We start from the raw sequence: 19,981 nt of genomic DNA on the forward strand, positions 1-19,981 counted from the left end.
AGTTATCCAGGCGCTTTCCTTATTGCGCCTTCAGCATTATCTCCAACTTCTCCTAATGAGATCACGCCGGGTATCTGGGAAGCTGTGGAGATGGGGGATGTAGCGACTATTCAGCGTCATTTGAACAATGGAGCTTCTCCTGACCAGCGAAATAGTTCGCAATCAACACTGCTTCACAGGGCAGCATGGCAACTCACCAAGCCTTATACAGTCATGCACCTCTTGATCTCTCATGGAGCAAATGTCAATCTCACGAATGCTAACGGCAACTCCGTGATGCAGAACGTGTTGATGAAACATGATGATCCAGCATTAATCAAGTTACTTCTGGACAATGGGGCCGAATCTACGACACTAAATAACGAAAATATGAATACACTGGTGGTGGCGGCGCTGTTCAACCGAATCGAGTCTGCGAAATATTTGCTTGAAAATGACTTGGCCTCTTCCGAGCCCGAGACTATCCATAATGCAATGCAGCGTGCACAGAGTGCGGATAAAAAGGCTATGCAGGCATTACTCAAAAGCTGGCAGGGTAAAAAAGGCGAGAAGAAGCGTGCTGAACTGAAGGAACGACTCCGAATAGCTAATGGAACTGGAACGGGAACAGGAGCTGGGGGAAGCTCAAAGCCACATCATACACAATCCCCGAATCACAGTCAATCTCAATTGAACTTGCACCAAAGAACGTTTAGTCAACATCACAATGGTGATCAGGTATATATCTCAGATGGGCCTAGTGTTGAGAGCTTTGATACGAGCAAAGGAGGGGATGGAAAGTACGTTCTTTCTTGGTTGTATCATTTGATAGCAATGATTAATGTGGGAAAAAGAACAAAAGAAAACTTGTCCTTCGGTGAATTTAAATCAATTTTATTGACGTACCTCTTTTTTTAATGCGATGAATTAGCGAAGGGTCAAGTAAAGCCAGTTCTTTACACCAAGAAGGTATAGCTTGTATTTCAAATGATAAATACAACTGTCTTTTGTCTTTGAATTGAGAATGCAGTGCTAAAAAAAAAAAAAAAAAAAAATCTGTTTTTTAAGGCACTGAAATAGGGTCATCTGCAGGTGCTTCGTCTAGTACGTCTAGTATACCCGGAAGCACTCAAAGTAAGAACACGGCTCGATTTAATCTCAAGACAATGCGAGCTGCTGCTCCGTCCATGTCTAATCTTTTCACTCGGAAGTAATCCGCCATCTGCGCCCCTACAAATTGAAACAATACTGTGATTCATTCTTCCATATGCGTTTCCATTTTAATAAAATATATTCCGATTGCATGCATATTATTAGTGCACAGACCCTTCATTTGAAAAGGGGCAAATACACTTGCTTAGGTTGTCTTTGGGGGGACGCTTCTGGCTTAAACTTCATTCACTCTCATTCATTTGGGCAACCCCATTTCACAACTTCAAATAGTATCACAAAAAAAAAAAAGTTAACAAATAATAAAAAAAAAAAATGACAAGTCGACTCCCAATAAAAGGTCAGCAGGATGGTCCTTCAAGGAAGAGTCTCCTTCAACTGATCAGTGAGTTAAATGAGAGAAGTAATGACGAGAACAATAACATGAACAATGCCACAGACAACAGCAATGGCAATTCTAATCGCTACAGCGACGATATGAGTCCTGAGGCCAGTGAGCGAACGCCACTTTTACAGGCACACAACGGAAGCACATCATCAACACTTGCACCAACACCAGCACCGGCATCAGCACCGGCAGGTTCCCCCTATAGTCAAAGCAATAGCTACAACAACAATAGTGATGTGGAACAAGGCCTTAGTGGCACAGCTGTATCTCCTCAGATACCTACTGCAACACCAGCAGCTATAATAACAACACGTCCCCGTCAATGGAAAAAAATTTACTCCGACTCCATCGTGACCATTGGTCTCCTCTTACTATTGTGCTTCCTTACTGTTGCTATTGCATCATGGATCTCTCAAAGAGTCCTTGACAATGCCTTGATCCTCAACATTCAAAAGACAAGTATACATGATATGGATGACTCTGGATTCCAGATTGATATAAAGAGTGAAATCCTTTTGGATTCCTCAAATGACGGTTTCTTTGGTCTAACAGGCCTGGTCCAACAGGCATTCCATCCTACCGTGACCTTGCAGCCCACCACCTTGACATTAAGCACACCTTCCATGCAAAACGATATTTTCATGGCAGAATTCGATGTAGAGGAACAGCGAATGCCATTGGGTCAAAGCTTGCAACTTGATATATCTGCATATGTCCGTGTGACCAATTCATCACTCATGGCTGATTTCTTTAGCCGTACACTCCAACAATCAACAGCGGATTTGGTGATCCGTGGGCCGATTTATACTAAACTCGGTTTATTGTGGTACACGAAGCTGCGGCTCGACCGTGTCGTACCAATGGATGGACTTCAGGGTATTCAGAATGCAGCGCTGACTTCCATGGAGTTGCCTGAAAACAATCCACTAGGCGGGATATCTATGTCGGGCATTGCACGGATCCATAACCCATCCAAAGTGCTTTCGATGCAGATGGGAGCTGTTACGTTTGGGATTTATCTACCTTCAAAGACTCATCCTGAAGTAGATTTCTACCAAATCGCTGAAGTAAGCACATCTCAATTAGAGCTGAAGAGTCATCAGTCGAATGATATTGAGCTCTCGGGCCGACTCTTCCATCTTGACGACTGGCATAAGACAACGATGGGACAAGAAATAGCTCATTTTGGATCTATATCTGAAAAGCAACTGCTCCTAGGGCAGCTGTTATCGCGGTTCATTCAGGGCGATAACTCAACCATCCAAGTACGTGCCCTTTCCAAGGCCCCCAACGTCCCACCATGGCTCTCGGAGGTCTTTAAGAGTATTGTCTTGCAAATGATCTTTCCCGGATCACCCAACAAGGATTTCATCCAATCACTCGACATGAACGAGCTTGATTTTGGATTCTCAGACAATAAACGTCAGGCTCTTTTGAGTGGACAGTTGTCAAGTGTTCTGCAGTTGCCACCCAATGTCACTTTCCCCATCAAACTACTTCGAATGAAGCCAACTGCGTGGATCAAGGCACCGGGAGGCGATAAGCACATGGCGTCATTAGGCATCTCTGCTTTCCTACCGACAATCAGCCGACAGAATGGTGATACATTAGAAGTGTATTTGGATATGAAGCAAACGCCACTGGAGGTGGAGTCTGGCCAGATGGAAGCCTTCTATCAGTTTTTGAATTCATCCTTTACACAGGATTGGATTCATTTGGGTATTGTGGGAGAAGCAGTGGCAGAGGTCGAAACTGGGCTTGGCACATTTGAGCTTGGTCCTATCCCATTTGATGTTATTACGACTCAACGAGGTAATGATTCATTGCCGTTTTAAACTGTATTTTGACGATTTTTTATTTTTTATTTTTTTTTTTTTACTTTTTTATTTTATTTATCTAAATATACTTGTTGATCATGGATGGTTAGGACTTGGTGGTCTTGTGGGTGTGGCTCCATTGCTTGAAAAGTTGGATGTTATCGGTAGTTCAGAGAATTCTTTGACTGTCGAAGCCACATTAGTGCTCTGGAATCCTTCTAATATCAGTGCGACGCTTGGAGATTTGTCCTTTTTATTATCTCACGGGGGTTACATCATTGGAATGGCTACAGTCACGGATGGGCAAGTTCTACCGGGCAACAATACAATCAGGTGTATTGGTATCATGGACCCATCCATTGACTGTAAGCGCAAACATAGTCCCAACTGTAATATGGAGCCTGCGAGGAATGCGTCGCGTGAGTTCATTTCAAAGTATATCTCTGGTATGGCTTTTTTTTTTTTTTTTTTTTTTACGTGTTAATTCACTATCCCTGACCTCAAAAAAAAAAAAAAAAAAAAATCGATCCTACAACTAATAACTATACAACTAATAGGAGATAATACGACGACTCTTGACGTTCTGGGACATGCTAATTCAACTCACATTCCACTATTACAGCCTATGCTCTCTACGTTCACTATTACCTCGTATTTACCCGCGATTGAACAAGATTTCCTTCTCTCAGCGACAATGTACCTTCTCTCACACTCCCTTGTTCTCGAACTTCTCAACCCGCTTGATGCTATGATCACAGTCCTTTATCTGAATGGCACGGCCTTCTATAAGGATGAACCACTGGGTCATATCTTGGTCAATTTTGAACATGATATCGGCAGCCCGAAGCCAATCCTCATCCCTGCTAACGATCATCAGAACGAAACCTCGGGTTATGCCAGGACCCCTCGCTTACCCGTGACCCTTGAATTGTTTTCAGCTGGGTATGAAGCTCTGAGGAAGGCCTTGGGCGGTACATTGGAGGTCGATGTACTTTGCCATATAAAGGCCAAAGTTGGAAACATGCCAATGTGGGTCGATTTTTACAAAGACGGTCTTAGTGCCAACGTACGGAAGGGCTTTTAAAAAAAAATAAAAAATAAAATAAAATAAAAAAGGCTCCTGTAGTATGCTTATTGTTGTATAATATATTGCTATCTGATGATCTGTTTTTTTTTTTTTTTTTTTTTTTTGCTTTTTGTTTTAAACTATCCGAACAGACAGGACCTGGGTGACTTCTCTAACCACTCGACTCAGGATGATCAACACTGCTACGACCACCAACACCAAATCCATCATTAACAATGCACTCGCTTGCAACATAAACCTCGGTGCAAATACCTTCCACACCATCAGATGACGTCTAAACATTCCTCCGGTGAAAAACATGTTCGCCACCAGGACTAACGATTGGTGCATCATCATCATCAAACAAAGTCTTGTGAGCTCTGGGAACAACACAATCTTGCCTAACCTGTCAGCTTTTGGTGGCAACTTCCACAACACTACCAAGGGCAGTGCCACTGCACATATCAAGAACGGACCCAATGTATTCACAACCACTAAGATCGGTGAAAAGACGTAATTGAGCGTAGGCACTCCAATAAAGGCTGATGACCATTGAATGGATGATAATGTCGCTTGATGGCCCGTCGCAAAGAATAAGAGGTTGCCCATCAAGGATAAAACCACCGTTGGCAACAATAAATTCAGCGTTGGAGGCTGTGGATGCTGGGCCAATACCTCTGCCGTTACAGAATCTGAAGAAGACTCTTGACTATTTGCTGTCGCTCCCCCTCCTGTTGCTGCTTGTGCTTGTGCTTCTGTCTCGGCTTGAATCCTCTCCACAATCCCAAGTTGCCAGACCGCAAAATCCGCATCCCTCCAAATATCTACCATTTCGACCAAACATGCAATCTGTGCTAACCCAACTGTCAACACGATTACTCCTAAGGGCTTCTGAGTCAAAATTACGAAAAGGAACACCATCGTCAATGCCACAAAGTAACTAGCCCCAAAGGCGTTGGCATATCCATAAATATATACCCGACGTTGTGTTGCAGGCGCCGATGTCGCAGAAGACGATGCAGAAGACTTTTTGTTGTTACGTTTCGTAGCTGCTGCCGCTGTTGTTGTTGCTGAGGGGACATTAGAATCCACAGGAACATCCACAGTCTGGATATCCATACACAGAGGACTTGCCCACCAAGCCGCTGGGCCGACTAAAAGCGCAAATCCAAATGCAATCCGGACCAGAGTTGTTTTTGCCCACATGTACTTGCCCCCTTCCTGATTCATTTCAGCCATCAACGGATCAAACGCATTTCCTTCTCTTGCGCCCCTTGAGCCTCCAGTTCCGTCAGAGTCGACCAAAGCCTTTGTCCCTTCATGATCTAATACTGCATACAACGTCCCCAAAATGATTCCCAATCGGAGTCCATAATCAATCCATAGCAACGCAATTCCATTCATGGATTTCGTCATACTCAAGAGCCGGCGGATCAAATATGGCGTCACTGCTCCACTGGCTACCAAGGCTACTAGCGACCACTGTGATGGCACAGATTGTTGAGCAGATGCATAATACGTAGGTAAACACAGATCCCCTTGCTCTTCACGACAGACTGTTGATGCGGATAAGACCCGGGTCATGACCATAAATGACAAGGACAGGATCACGGCTTTTATCCTAGCTGCCTTGTTAGGAACTCGCAGTGAGAACAAAAGTCCAATAACCCCAAAAGTCTGCAAGAACCCAATTACGAATGTACTCTCGTGAACAATATACGAATTCGACGCAAAGATCAAACAGTTCACGAAAATGAACAGGCAAGCCAAGAATCCTGATAATGGTGGCCACCACCATCGCCGCCTTGATTTAGCAAAGCTAGTGAAGCTCCATGAGCCTTGCTTAGCCAACTCCTTTCCTTGCATGATCATACTCAGAAGAAATCCCAAGATGGAGAATGTTGCCATAGAAAAGATCATGATGTCGAGTAATCCCAAGGACGATTCTTGAACAGTCTGAATCTGAAGCAACAGAGGTTTCAGATGTCGTGATAGTGTAATACCCAAAAGTGTTCCGCCTGCCAGAAACTTCTCCAAGTTGGGAGCCATGCCCACAGATTTGAAGAGCGTGATATGAAGTAACAGACATAGACAACTCGCTAATAAGATCCCTCCACCAGCAGCCATCAGTGGCACATCAAAATGAGCCCAAATCCGCTTACAGGATGTCAATGAAGTTCGAAGGTATTCTGAATACAGTGTTAATGCTTCAACTAGTTGCTTTGTTGTTTGTCGGTGATGATCTTGTCCAGAAAACATTTCCTTCATGAATGTTTCTGCATGCTCAAACAGAGCTCCAAACTCGGTCTCCATGGCCAGTGCAATATCGGATGTCGGATGAAGCGCCCTATAAGACTGGAAATACGTCGCTACCTGAGCTGCATTCAGACGCATGGCCCGCAACAGATCCCGAATAGCTTGATCAGGGTTCTTTGCTGAGAGGAACAACTCTGGAATGACAGCTCCCAAGTTATTGAACGGAATGGGCAACCCCAAGAGTAAAGAAAGAGTTGGAACCAAATCAATCTGGGTCACTGTCCTGTAAACACGACCTCCAACCGGTTTTTTAGAGTACTGTAAGATGTCCTTGCCCAATGAGAACTTATCCAACAGGCCGCGGTTATTGACTAGCTTGCGTTTGGAATAAATCACTAATCCTGCCTCAACCTCATCATCACTGTCTCCACCATGATCCCCATGTCCATTCATACCGTGATCACCCATAATCACCACCAATGTATCGTCCGAGATACTTTGGATGACCTTCTCGATTTGTTCATTCATCTGAGTCAATTTGATTTCCATATGAGGGTCATCTGGTCCATATGTATGTCCACAGTGATCTACGCCCAAGAAATGAGCAATCAACAGATCCCACTTTGTAGTGTCTTCCAATGCGGGGCCCAATGCCTTCATAACACCATTATCGAGTGTATCCAGATCATGTGTATCAAATGATGGGAAGGCGTGTGAATTATTGACAGTCAAGACTTGTGGAAACAATCCTGTCCAGGTATCATCGCCCATGAACAAGATTCGATCCCGACCTCTTGAAGCCTCAAATTGAGAGAGCCAATTGTCCTCTTTAAGGGCCGAGGAGGCAAAGTTGGATCCAGCATCGATAATGGTCGGTAGTGTACCTGTGGTCAGGGCTTTGAGACGTTGAAGAGTTGTTGTTGGTGGGTCTGCTACGAATTGAAAGACTAGGGTGTTGTCGGGCTGCTTTTGGAGCAAGTTGTGGATCGCCGGCAATTTGTTGATATAATAGGGCTCGCGTTGATCATTCTCATGTAGTTCATGATGGGGCACTACAAAGCTATCCCAATAAAAAGAAAATAATTACTAAAGAGTTTTAGCTTACATTCTCTTTTCAAATAATAATAATAGTAATAAAGGCAGAAAGGGCGAGGAGGAGGAAGAAAGAGGCGGGGCGAATCCTTTCTGGAAACAAAACTTACTCGAACCGCAACGCGTCAATGACGATGATTACAGCTTTTTTGTATTGCTGTGGGTACCAGCACTCATTTCCATTTCCATTTGAATGAGTACGAAAGTATGCATCGTCATAGAAGGATTCATCCACTACAGTGTTGTTGCATTCACTTTTGGAATCCAAGACTGATCTGGAAAGGAGAAATCCTCGAGTGAAGAGATAGATGGCACCCACATGAATCAGCAGGACCCACAGTAATAACTTTGCAAGACGCGTACTTGGTAATCGTTCCTTATTATGTAGGTTTCCATTTCTTGTAAACCTTTGTCCTGGTCTTGGTGGTGGTGTTGCTGTTGATTCTGTTGTATTGGTAGTAGAACGCGATCTTATCGTGGTATTAACACTCTGGCCCTGCGGTTGCTGCTGTGAGGCCATGGCGTTTTTTATTTATGGGCTGACTGCCTCACACTTTGGAGACAATCGCTTATAGAGGAACGAAAATAAAAAAAATAAAAAATGATGGTGGTTGTGGGTGAAAGAATGGCAAGTATGCGAGTGAATGTAGAGGGGGATATAAGTTCTAAAAAGAATGAAAAAGAAACAGAGAAAGAGAGTTGACCTTGGAAAACGAGCGCTCACTTTATTTTTAAAAATACACTTCCTTATAACATCTTCCCACACTCTGCATCAATCTTCTCATCTTTCTTTTGCTCCTTCCCTTCTTTTTTCCTTCTTTTCTATTTCTCTCATTTACCATCTCAATACATTATCTGGGATTCTGCAAATTATTTTTCTTTAATTAGCAGTATGGATGGCTTTTTTTTTATTATTATTTTATTTTAAATTCCAATGATCTGGCTCTTATCTTTACGGCCAATCGCAAGATACGCTGCCGCTGCCGCTGCCACTGTAGATGTAGAGGTCGATGCGGTCGTCGTTGCCGCCGTCAAGATTGGTGAGGTCAATGGCAAGGCCAGTGGAGATGATACCGCACTCGTACTATGAGACGATGTCAGGATCGGTGACGAAAGACTACTTGTACTTGATCCAGCCATGGGTATTGGCATTGGCATGGATATGGGCTTGTGCTTCAGACATGGGGACATTTCGGGCGATTTGACTAGGGTGCTTCCACCATTAGATAATGGGCTCATGCGATAATAGCCTATAGCTCCATCACCGTCTATTTTCTCCATATTTAAGGAATTCACTGATCCAAATCCCGATCCAGACCCACATCCAGAGACAGTCCCTCGTCTCGATTCACCTGCTACAGTTGCAGCATTGGTTGCATTAGTCGTTGTAGCAGCCGTCAAGGTTGACGGCATCATAAAGGGGCCTGCACTTCCTGATCGACTAAGATCACTGATCTCAAATGTTGATGCGTCCATACTCTGACTTTTGTTCACTATGCCCATGCTTTGACCTATGTCTATCCCAGTATGATATGGTGCGTTGCTGACATTGTTCGATGGTAATGGTTGTCCATTAAAATCCAATATCTGCTCAGGTAGATGCTGATTATACTGATGTTGATGACGGGTATGTTGGAACGGAGAAGAGGAGTTGTTATTATTGCTCTCATTGCTGTCACTGTATGGAGCATCATGAGGATGCATTGAAAGATGATTATTTGATTCAAATCTCAGTCCAAGTCCTAACCCTAGTCCCCGTGGGATCGAAGCCAGTGCTGGAGAGGATGCTGGCGGTTGAGATATTAATGGCAGCAATTCTCCATCCATTGACATAGACATGGTCATAGACATCTCTGGCTCCAGCTCCAACTCCTTTTCCTTCTTGCGCTTACTTGCACAGAACATCACTTCGCCTTTACGCATTTTCACATACCGTTCCTCCAGTTTCCTGGGAGTTGGAGTTGATGTACTCGAAGGAGTAGTGGAAGTAGTGAAAGCAGCTGTAGAGGTTGTAGAGGTGGCTGCTCCAGTATCTCCAGCAATCGTCCTAGACCCCATTCCTAGCCCTTCTAACACCACACGCAAATTCTCTTTGCCATCCGGAACACGGTTTGCAAATACGACGCGGATGCTGCGATACAGGTATACATACCCTGGTGCTGGACAACAGAACTGTAAATGGATCGCATATCGTAGAGTCCCGCTGCTGCTATTATTGCCATTATTGCTATTCTGATTACCACTACCGCTGTTTGGGTTAACGACAGCAGAGGCAGTAGCAGAAGCAACACCCAATCCAGGGCTCCCCATTAAATAGTACTTTTGGCGTAAAAACGTCTTGGTTCCTGCAGGCATATCAGTAAAATCGTAAGGGACCAAAAACACCTTTACCACCGTCTTATTTGGATTCTTGATCATCACTTGTACCTGTCCTCGTAATGGGATCCGCATTCCGCCCGGCATCCTTGCAAACCGTTTTGATCCCCTGAATCCACTGTCCAAGTCTAAATTCCCAACGTATGGCAAAATTGGCTCGTCCTGTGCTGTCAGGATAGCAGTAGTATGCGCATGTGTCAATGTCTGGTGGTTATGATGATGATGATGATGATGATGATGATGAGAGGATGGGAACGAGCCCGGCTTTGATCCGGAGTTGTTCATAGCGGATGAAAAGTAAGAGTTCAAGGCTGGGGAGCTCGAATACGATGACCCTGAGAGAGGATGATGATGTGATGATGGGCTGATGGGCGGATAATGATGACTATAAGAATGAGCTCCTTTGGAATGAAACGAATGTGAATGATGCAGTTGATGGCTATGTGAATGTGAGTGATTATGATGGCTATTATGTCCGCCATTAAAAGAACTTTCATAATCATAAAAGACTGCCGGAAATTCAAGTTGAACATGTTTAGGACATCGTAACTTGGGTGGACAGTCCTTGTAATCTTGGTTCGCAAGGACTCCGATCTGTGCTGTAAAGATCAGGGGCTTCGATGGCAAGGTCGACATTCTTCCTGACAAGATCGATTCCTCATACGACCCTACTAATGATCCAAACAAATCGCTATGGTTAAACGAGGATGACAGCGTCGGGTTTAAAGAACTCCTGCGAAGGAATTGTGAGCGTGTCGGGGATTGGCCGAGAGGTGGTTTAGATGCATGATTTTGTTCCTGAAGTGAGCTACGCCTGCGAAACTGCAGTATGGCCGAATTGGGTGGTGGTGATGCATCTCCATCCTGGGAATCATCATTATCATCTGCTGCTGCCAGTGGACTCTGTGGTTTGGCTGTTGCACCAGGCGAGTCATCATTACACGTCATGACGATCGAAAGCCTAGACGACCTCCTTCGAGTAACCACGCGTGCTAGAGGGGATGTCGGGGATGGACTATGAGAGTACTGATATGAAAAAGGCGTTGGATGTATATATGGTGGGCTATGCTGGGAATGAAAACGATTTGAAAACGGAGCAAATCCCGAATGGATCGGTGTTTTTGATAAACCAGAGTCAAATGAGGGTGGCGACAATGGTGTTGTAGTAGAAGGGTCTTCTCCAGCACTCACGCTCGTTTTCCTTGGTAGTGGGATCAAGAGTGGAGGTGATGGAGGTGGCGGGAATTGGAATGTCTGTATCTGTTGCTCTTGCCTCTTCGTCATGCTCTCAGCACCATCACTTTGCTTGGGTATAGGAGACTCTTCCAAAACGCTTTCATGTAGTGTTTTTCCTTGTTCAGAGTCCTTTACCGGGTTTTTTGGCAGAGCGGTAGTGGTAGATAAAGATGAAGCGAGCGAAGAGAACAGCTTATCACTATTTCTCTTCAATGATTCAAGCGGTGCTCGGAATAAATCTTCTGATACTGAGCTTGGATTTGATTTCGGTGACGACGGCGATGATGGTAAATCCTGTCGTTGCTGTTGTGAAATTGACGATAGAGAGGGCAGCGCAATAGTGTCATTGATCTTTAGACCGTCGCTCGAGCTCTGCTGTTGTTCTTGATGTTGCTCTGAGGAAGACGTTCTCGCCAATGTTCTTTGCAGCTCGCTAAATGGAGTAATAGCCGAATTTCTGTCCGAATGCCTAAAGACTGATATATCTTCTTTGATAGGCTGACACTCAGATGCCCATGACGATGGTTCTATAGACTCCTTTTGCTGCTGCTGTTGTTGTTGTTGTTGGCGTTTGGCAGTAGCCTTGAATTCCAATGAGGATCCCGAAAGGGAGCTTTTACTTCGAGAATGTCGATGCTTTTTCTTATGGATTTTGATCGAGTCCTGGAAATGCTCGGGTGAAATTCGTCCTCCTACAGACTCATCATACATCCCCGTCACTCGTACACACCCCCACTGCATATGGGATGCCTCAAAGTTGATGACTTTGAGAGAAGCCGTTTGAACAAACTCAAGGGGTAGATCTGATTTAAGAGAAGATGTAAATCCAGAATAAAGATTTTCTGAGGGATCTGTAATAGGTGCATCATCATCAGTAATTTGTGAATGATATCCTCTACCATGACGTGACAGAGTAATGTCTTCATGAGCTGAGGTGGCCGAATAAGCGAGATCTGCTTTCGTCAGTTTTGCCTTTGGCTCGCCAAAGGCTGTCAGACAATTCTGTAGCGGAAGCGATCGGATCTGGGTATAAAGAGATTGTAAAAGAAGGATGAGATCTGTTGTGTCCTTGGGTGGTACTGAAGCTGATGTTGACGGAGAAGAAGAGCCCGATGCAGATGGTGATGAACGTGTAGATTGAGTCTGTAGGTGCTTGTTGGCCTTGGGTGAATGATAACTGGTATACGAACTTTTTGAGCCTCTAAATATGAGTCAAGTGAGAAGAAAAGATGCAAAAGCATGGTATGGTAAGGTAATGGCATGGTATAAAAGGAAAGTACAAATAAAAGAGTGATACACCAGGAAAATCAAGAATGGCCATGTGGGCAAAGCAACAAAAAATAAGTGGAAGGTTAGCAAGCTGCTCAGAAAGAAAGAAAAAAAAAAAAAAAAAAAAGAAACTTTACTGAATCACGCGAGATGAAACTTATTTTGGGTCATATTAGGGGTCTCTTTTCTTGAAAGTGATAATGATGATAATATTACCTTGCAGAATCAGCCGTACAAGCCATTAAACCGGATGTTGATCCAGTTGCAGGTGTATATGAGATCACCCATCGCTCCAGCAATGCATGTTGAGCAGCGTGGAAGATGTTAATATGCACTGGTGTATTATTACGCCAAAGGTCCATGTCCTGAAGTACCAGCTCCAGGTTCTGTTGTTGAAGTAAGACCGTATGGTAATGACTGTTCTGAACCATGTCTGATGCCGACCCTGCCGAATTTGATAGCGATGGAGATGGCTGCTCAAACGAGATGGGAGGAGAAGTTGTTCTTGCCTTGACAATAATCTGACCAATCTTGGATATGAACTCCATTACCGCTGGATCAGGACCTGGCTGTGTACTGTGAGTAGGAGTACGACCACGACCATGAGCGTGACCATGGCTATGAGTGAAACCTTGAAGATGTTGAAGCGAATATGACGAGTGCATCGACTGATGGCCATGTGGGTGCTGTTGCTGTTGCTCATATTGTTGCTGATGTTGTTGAGGATTCAAATGCGAATATAGATCTCGAAAGAGAGGTGTACTTGTCTCTTTGACACTGCTATTGCTATTATTATTATATACAGACTCTACAACATCAGCCTTTGAAACAGAGATGCCGGAAATCCCAGGAAAGGCAGCCGAGGATTGCTGAGCATTGCTGTAGATAGCATTTGGCGTTGGCATGGTGTCTAAGAAAAGAAAAGGACACAAACATGGACACAGAGTATGAGAATATAATTATTAGAGCAAGAAACAAGAAAAGAAAAAAAAAGGAAAAGGAGGTTTGAAAAAAAAAAAAAAAAAGAAGGGGCAGGTGGGGGAATGGATACTTCTTCTGGTGCTTCTGGTGCTTCTGCATCTGCTTTTTCTTCTGATTCTTGATATTTGCAGCAAACAACTATCCCTTTACTTTTTACTGTTGGTGCAATGTGCTCTTGTGGGCTAATCTCTTCTCCGATTAAGGATTTCACACCACACATCTGCCATACCCATGCGACCCCTCAGACATTTTAACGCAGGGCTTATATTGAAGAAAAAGTAAACAACAACAACAACAACAAAAAAAAAAAAAAAATCATCCAATGGGTGCCTTCTCTTCTGAGGTGCTTACCCTTTGAAACCAAGAAATAGGCTCTGCACAGGGAGCAATGAGAGAATGGCACAGTCCGAAGGCGATGAAACTGTGGAGAGAAAGAGGTAAGGATGAAGGTGTGATCGATAATCAACAGTACTAACTGTCGTTGCTGCCACGTCTGCTTCCAGTGCTACTGCCAGTGCCAACAGCGGTTAATTTCAGATCGTGATGATGTTCGTTGATGTTGGCTGCGACTATAATTATCAAAGCTGCTGTTGCGAATGCTTTGCTGTTGCTACAAAACAAGAAGAAGAAGAAGAAGAAGAAGGAGAAAGTGTGCTTCAGAATAAGAGAAAGAGAGATCCCACAATTGGGGAGTTATTATTAAGTGTAGATTTGGTTAAGAAGGATAGATGGGACTGTGGATGTGCCAATGATCCACGGACTGAGGGTTAGTGTGGCTAGTGTCAGTAATGGTGGTGATGATAAGATAGTGACAGTAGAAAAGCAATGTAAATGGTTATGCGTTAGTGTTTTTACTGTTTCAATAGTACAAAGGATGTTCTGCTAAGGGTGTAAGCAGAAAAAGAAAAAAGAAAAGAGAAGCAGAAGCAGTGGATGCTTTACTATGGATAAGAGAATGCTAGGGAGGAGTACGAGGAGGTCGAAGAGGAAAAAGGAAAGTATTGAACATAGACATTGACTTTGGGGAATTCACAGTGTGAAAGTGAATGAAACAAACAAAGAAATCTGAACCCAAAAAAAAAAATAAAATAAAATAAAATAAGAAAAAAAAAAAAAAAAAAAAAAAAAAGTCAGAAAGATGTAAAAAAAGGAAAAGGGAAGAACCAAAGTTTGCGAATGACGATTTGATTCTGCAAAGAGCAAGAAATAAAAAAGCGGTAAGAAATGAAGATGACAAAAAACTGAATGAGTTTTAAAGAGAATGCAAGAAAAGGGGTGTGTTTGTGTTGCTTGTATTGCTCGTTTCGTTCATGCCAGGAAAGTTTGGGCATGTTAATTTGTATTGTGCAATAAATTATACATGGACACATGTACAAACACAAAAATGACAAGTCCCGATGAGACTCAGACCATTATGCATATTGATGTTGGAGGGGCCAAGATCTTGTTGCCCTTTGTTGTGCCCATTCTTCGCCATTATCATTATCGCTGCCATATTCACTATCACATTCACCCCCTCCATTCACTTATTCATGATTGCACTATTCCCTTGCCTTGTTGTTGACATGACGATGATCTGCCTTCAACTGCGAATCCAATGAGTCAGAATGGCTTTTTTTTATTTTTTTATTTTATTTTTTAACGTAATACTGATGATGCCATGATACCTCCTTTGGGTTCAGTTGGAACATACCCTCTTCTTGTTCTTGCATTGGCTTCCTTCCCCTTTAGGATATCAGTTGTGCGGTCTTATAAATAGCTTGAGCTATTTGCATGTGGATCCAGCTCACAGCCCAGCGTTCTCTCTTCTGACGTCCAGCTTGGTAACATATTTTATACCGCTCTTTAAACCTTTTCTTTCTTTTTGTTCATTGTGTTTACTCCGTTTGTCTCTTTAGATGGAAGAAATATCACCCCAGTGGTCCCGTATAGATCCATATCAAGCAAATCATCACAAGGACTTCTGCTGCTGGTTTTCTTTCCTATTTTATAGATTGATCTATGCGCAACATCTGCTACAAGTTTAAGCAGGAGAGGCAATAACTATCACCTATAATCACCACAATATCACAAGCATCTACCATATCAGTGAAAACATTCATTAATAATACAATACTCTACCTAAACAAGTATTGTCCATTGCTAGCTCTTCCTTCCTAGTTACTCCTCATTTTCCTTTCCTCCACCGGGAACAACAGTCCCTACTTAGAGTACCTCCTTTTCTGCCACCAAACTCTTCTCAATCTCATCTTCATCACTTCTAATATTTGTATTGCTTGTCAGGATTACCCTTTCGCGATCTCTATCTGTTCACCCTCACATTTCATCTGTTGATACCAAATCTATCACGACTGTTCAACCTTTCTCGACTACACTACTCCACCACTGCTCCTGTGGGAGCAAAGGTCAGCATCCAGTCCGGTTACTTCAGCCAAGGGCCATCAGAGCAGCAGCATCAACAACAAACAGCAAACGAGGACAGTAACTACGACCAATGCGTTGATCATTGGTTGAAGCCTCTCAAACATGCCGTACATGACCTCATCCACAGAACAACCAGTCTATTTGGCTTGAGCCCACCAAGCAACGAGCTATGCCTCTTAAGGACTCTATTTTCAAAGTTGTTAACGATATCTTTTCTTTTTTTTTTATCAAGGAATACATTAAAGCTTTGATGTTGTTGTATTGTTGACTTGAGAGAATGCGCCACCAAAAATAAGGTTTGAGACTTCCAATAGGAAGCGACGGAAGGGAGGACTGTGCGTCTCAAATAAAATAAAAAAACGCAAAGCCCAATCATTCACTTTGGAGAGAAAAATCCAATGTCTCCTTTTCCATGTTTTTTTTTTTTTTTTTTTTTTCCCTATTTTATTTTATGCTTCATTCTGCTATTAGTGCGACGTGTCCATATGACTATCTTGACGTTCCCAGAGTGGCTGGATAAAGGAAATACAGAAAAGAAGAGGAAAGAAAAAAAAAATTAGTTCCTATAGTCTGGATCAAGAAGTCAAGAAGTTAATCAGTAGCGCATATAGCTAATCGAATAATACCTGAACATAAGCCAGGACATTCGGGGTCTCTTCCACTTTCAGTTTGTATCTTCCTCCACTGAGCCTGGCGGCATCCGAGACAAGCTTGGCATATATTTCCCTTATTGACATCTACAAACAAACAAATAGAAAAAGACGAAAATGGATTTTAGTAATATGTTTTCATTTTCACTATTCTTCTTTCAAAAGAGGAAAAAAAAAAAAAAAAAAAAAAAAAAAAAAGATTCAAAAAGCTGATTTACATCTTTCTCTTGACCAATACTAGCCGTTGGGCGGTTAACAAAGAGTGTCTCTATCCAGCGACCCAGATTCATGAATGCTTCCCCAATAGGACCTGCCCTGCCTGATGAGGCCACAAGGCTAAAAGCCTCACTCAAGAAGCCGATCGCCTGCTCGTGAACTGAACTATCAAGCGCTGCAGCTGGTAAAAGGAATTCGTTCATGATCACTGTTTGCCATTTGCGGACCATCAAGAATCGAGTCAACAATGTTTGGCGGAGTAGCATCCCTAAAAAGGAGTAGAAGAATGACTGATAGGTCACATGAAGGCTGTCCAGAGTAACTGATTGGTAGTCATATGGCGAGTTTCGACGAAGGCTGTTGACAATGACCGGTAATGTTCTCGCAAGAGCATGAATGTCCTGATTCGCTAATTTACTAAGAATGTAATGACACAAAATCTAAAGAGTTGACAAATGTAAATTTTTTTTAAAAAAAAAAAAAAAAAATTAGGACGCTTTTTTTCCCCAACCCTCGATTCCCAAGGCCAGTCGGATCGTATCCCTTGCTTAAAGAGGAGAGGAGCATGAACCATTATTTACCTTCCGGGCTACTTCACTGTCATCCAGTGCCACAAGGTTATCTTCTGTGAATTCGACCTCTTCGTACTCCAGATTCTCGTCTACATCCTGTTTCAACATGCCTAGTGTATCATCGAGAATACAATTGGAAAGCGTAGTCATAAACTTTTCAGACACATTCGAGTCGACTTTTGGGATCCTAAACTTTTGATTTTGAATGATTCTCCTTGCATGCGCGCCAAGATTAAGCATTGTAGCTGTCCATGTAAGAGTAGAATCTGACTGTGGGGCCCTTCCGTTTTGAGTTGCTTCATTCAGTAACGCCAGTAGTCGTGATGTGATCATATTGGAAGTGAATGGATCGTTCAAGATCATAGCAATATCTCTATTGATAAATAGAAAAAAAAAAAAAAATAAAAACTATTAGGAACCATGAAGAAAAAAAAAAAAAAAAAAAAAAAGGAAAGAAGCATTGGGTTTTAATTGATGATTTACCAAAGCAAAACGTCAAGCTACAAGCGTCACCTACCCATGTACTGGATCATCACGGTCAACTTTGTCAAAGAATTTACGAATGTTGTCCACACGTCTCTCATCCATGGACAATGTCCTGTTGCATGCATCCAGATTCCAAACAAGCTCATGACATGGATCGACTTTTGTAATCTAGAGAAAGTTTAAAGCGTGATGAATTGAAAGCGGACTTTTTTTCCCCCCTAGGATTATCGGTTTTTGCTAGAGCAGTAACGATCGATGTAGATTGATTGTAGATCAAATGTCGACTTACAGATCCAAGGTTTGCCTCGTGCATTGCCATCAACAGATCAAAACGCAGGGTACAATAAACCGCCTCGTTTGTTTGAATGAAAAGTGATCGTAAATATGTTCCGATGTGATTGTACAGCTTTAGGTTCCCGCCCACAATATCCATCAATTGCTTTATACTTGGGTGGCTTCGTCTACAGAATCGCATTTATAAAAATAGGAAGGAATTAGACTTTTCTTTTTCTTTTTTTTTTTTTTTTTTTTTTTTTTTTTTTTTTAATATCTTTCCTTTCATCAGACTCTGGGGTTACCTTTGGTTAATAACTTTGGTTGGATGTTCAATGCTCATTTCTTTTGCTAAGTTAATGATCTCTGGGTCTGTTCTGTACGCTTTGACAATCGGAATGACATCGTCTCTGAATTTGTTGGGATTTGACAACCATATCCTGCGCTGCACTTCTGTTGGTGCAATCTATGCCCATAATTGAAGAAAGTAGGGGGAAAAGGAAAAGGAAAAAGAAAAAGCAGATGTATAGTCGATAGGATGAGCCAGTCTGTTGAACTAGTCCCTTACATTGCCACTATCCCATGGTTATATTGAGCATTTCGTTTTGACAAGTATAATGAGGGTGGCGTGACGGCATACTTTGAATAGCTCTTCATTTTCACCAATTTTGTCAATAATCTCCTTGGTCATCCTGTCTGGGAATCGTCCAAGTAGAGTCAATGGTAACTCCTGAAGCCCTTGAACGTCTATATATTGAAGCATTGATTCCAGTACAGAGTCAAACCTATTTGTGATGTTGAGAAGAAAGAGGTTAGAATAGAATAAAATAAAATAAATAAAATAAAAACAAGAAAAAGAAAAGAAAGTTAAGCGTGTTATGTTGAATTTCAATGTACCTAGCATTGTCCATTGGGGCCGTCTCAAGCCTTTGTAACAACTTAGCCTTTAAAGCTCTCATGCAACTCGAATGAACTTCGTATCGGGTTTTGCCATGGTGATCAAGCAATGGGTAGATTGCACCGATATCTGGGAGTAATAGGTTTCAAAAAAAAAAAAAAAAAAAAAAAAAAAAAAAAGACGCGCAGCAGCAAGGTCATACGATATCTCATAGCATTTGCCCATGCGAGGCATTTATAAAGTGGATTAAATATATAGCATACGAAAATAAAATAAAATCAAACTTGGATATCCATATCCTGAGATCAAAATAATAATAATAATAATAATAAAACATTTAAAGAGTATTATTGTTGTTGTAGTTGTTATGATTCAGGCCATTTCTTTCTTGAATTTGCCGGATAGCCATGCCAGGGTTTTGTTTGACAAGCATGTCACGGATCTTTTCGCCTGCGCGAGGTCCTAGTAGTCTTTGTTCCATTTGTGATTACTTTCTGTCCACAATGTTATATTACTATTATTGTTGTTGATATTCTTCCCGGACTTGGTTGGAAGTTGAATGAGTCCTTGTTCCTGACCAAAGTAGAATGAAGATTGGGGTAAAAAAAAAAAAAAAAAAAAAAAAAGACCCGATTACATGATGTTTCGGTGGCCCTAAAATCACGTGATTATATCCAAGAACACAACATAGCAAAGAATGCCTACAATGAATGTGTGAATGTGTGAATGTGTGAATGTGTGCTTGCTCTTTGCTATTCAATTGGACAGAACCTTTTGGACGTTCTCGTTCAAGAAATGAAAAGGCTGTACTACAACTTTTTTTTTTTATTTT

General features: G+C 42.3%; 4 protein-coding genes across 4 annotated transcripts; 1 reads left to right on the forward strand and 3 right to left on the reverse strand.

The window, feature by feature from the left end:
* Positions 1-1,428: 1,428 nt before the first annotated feature.
* BCR41DRAFT_419577 (hypothetical protein) lies at positions 1,429-4,438 on the forward strand (the record flags this gene model as incomplete). The annotated part of the gene is made up of 3 exons (XM_022029782.1): positions 1,429-3,349; positions 3,465-3,800; positions 3,912-4,438. The coding sequence occupies exons 1-3, from the start codon at positions 1,465-1,467 to the stop codon at positions 4,436-4,438; spliced, it is 2,748 nt and encodes a 915-aa protein (XP_021884340.1). The 5' UTR covers positions 1,429-1,464.
* Positions 4,439-4,545: 107 nt separating this feature from the next.
* Positions 4,546-8,455, reverse strand: BCR41DRAFT_419578 (hypothetical protein). Its single transcript, XM_022029783.1, has 2 exons — positions 7,879-8,455; positions 4,546-7,736 (listed from the first exon to the last, which is right to left on the reverse strand). Exons 1-2 carry the CDS (start codon positions 8,286-8,288, stop codon positions 4,556-4,558), a joined length of 3,591 nt encoding a protein of 1,196 aa, XP_021884341.1. The 5' UTR covers positions 8,289-8,455; the 3' UTR covers positions 4,546-4,555.
* A 237-nt stretch (positions 8,456-8,692) lies between these two features.
* On the reverse strand, positions 8,693-13,554 carry BCR41DRAFT_393195 (hypothetical protein; the record flags this gene model as incomplete). The annotated part of the gene is made up of 2 exons (XM_022028530.1): positions 8,693-12,581; positions 12,866-13,554. The coding sequence occupies 2 exons, from the start codon at positions 13,552-13,554 to the stop codon at positions 8,693-8,695; spliced, it is 4,578 nt and encodes a 1,525-aa protein (XP_021884342.1).
* A 2,938-nt stretch (positions 13,555-16,492) lies between these two features.
* Positions 16,493-19,738, reverse strand: BCR41DRAFT_347574 (cofactor of BRCA1-domain-containing protein). Its single transcript, XM_022023123.1, has 10 exons — positions 19,520-19,738; positions 19,149-19,285; positions 18,892-19,036; positions 18,557-18,717; positions 18,268-18,439; positions 18,010-18,146; positions 17,502-17,865; positions 16,923-17,360; positions 16,681-16,791; positions 16,493-16,566 (listed from the first exon to the last, which is right to left on the reverse strand). The coding sequence occupies exons 1-10, from the start codon at positions 19,628-19,630 to the stop codon at positions 16,522-16,524; spliced, it is 1,821 nt and encodes a 606-aa protein (XP_021884343.1). The 5' UTR covers positions 19,631-19,738; the 3' UTR covers positions 16,493-16,521.
* Between the last annotated feature and the right edge of the window lie 243 nt (positions 19,739-19,981).

This window comes from Lobosporangium transversale (genome assembly GCF_002105155.1).
Source record: "Lobosporangium transversale strain NRRL 3116 chromosome Unknown BCR41scaffold_6, whole genome shotgun sequence".
NCBI classification, from domain to species: Eukaryota; Fungi; Mortierellomycota; class Mortierellomycetes; order Mortierellales; family Mortierellaceae; genus Lobosporangium; species Lobosporangium transversale.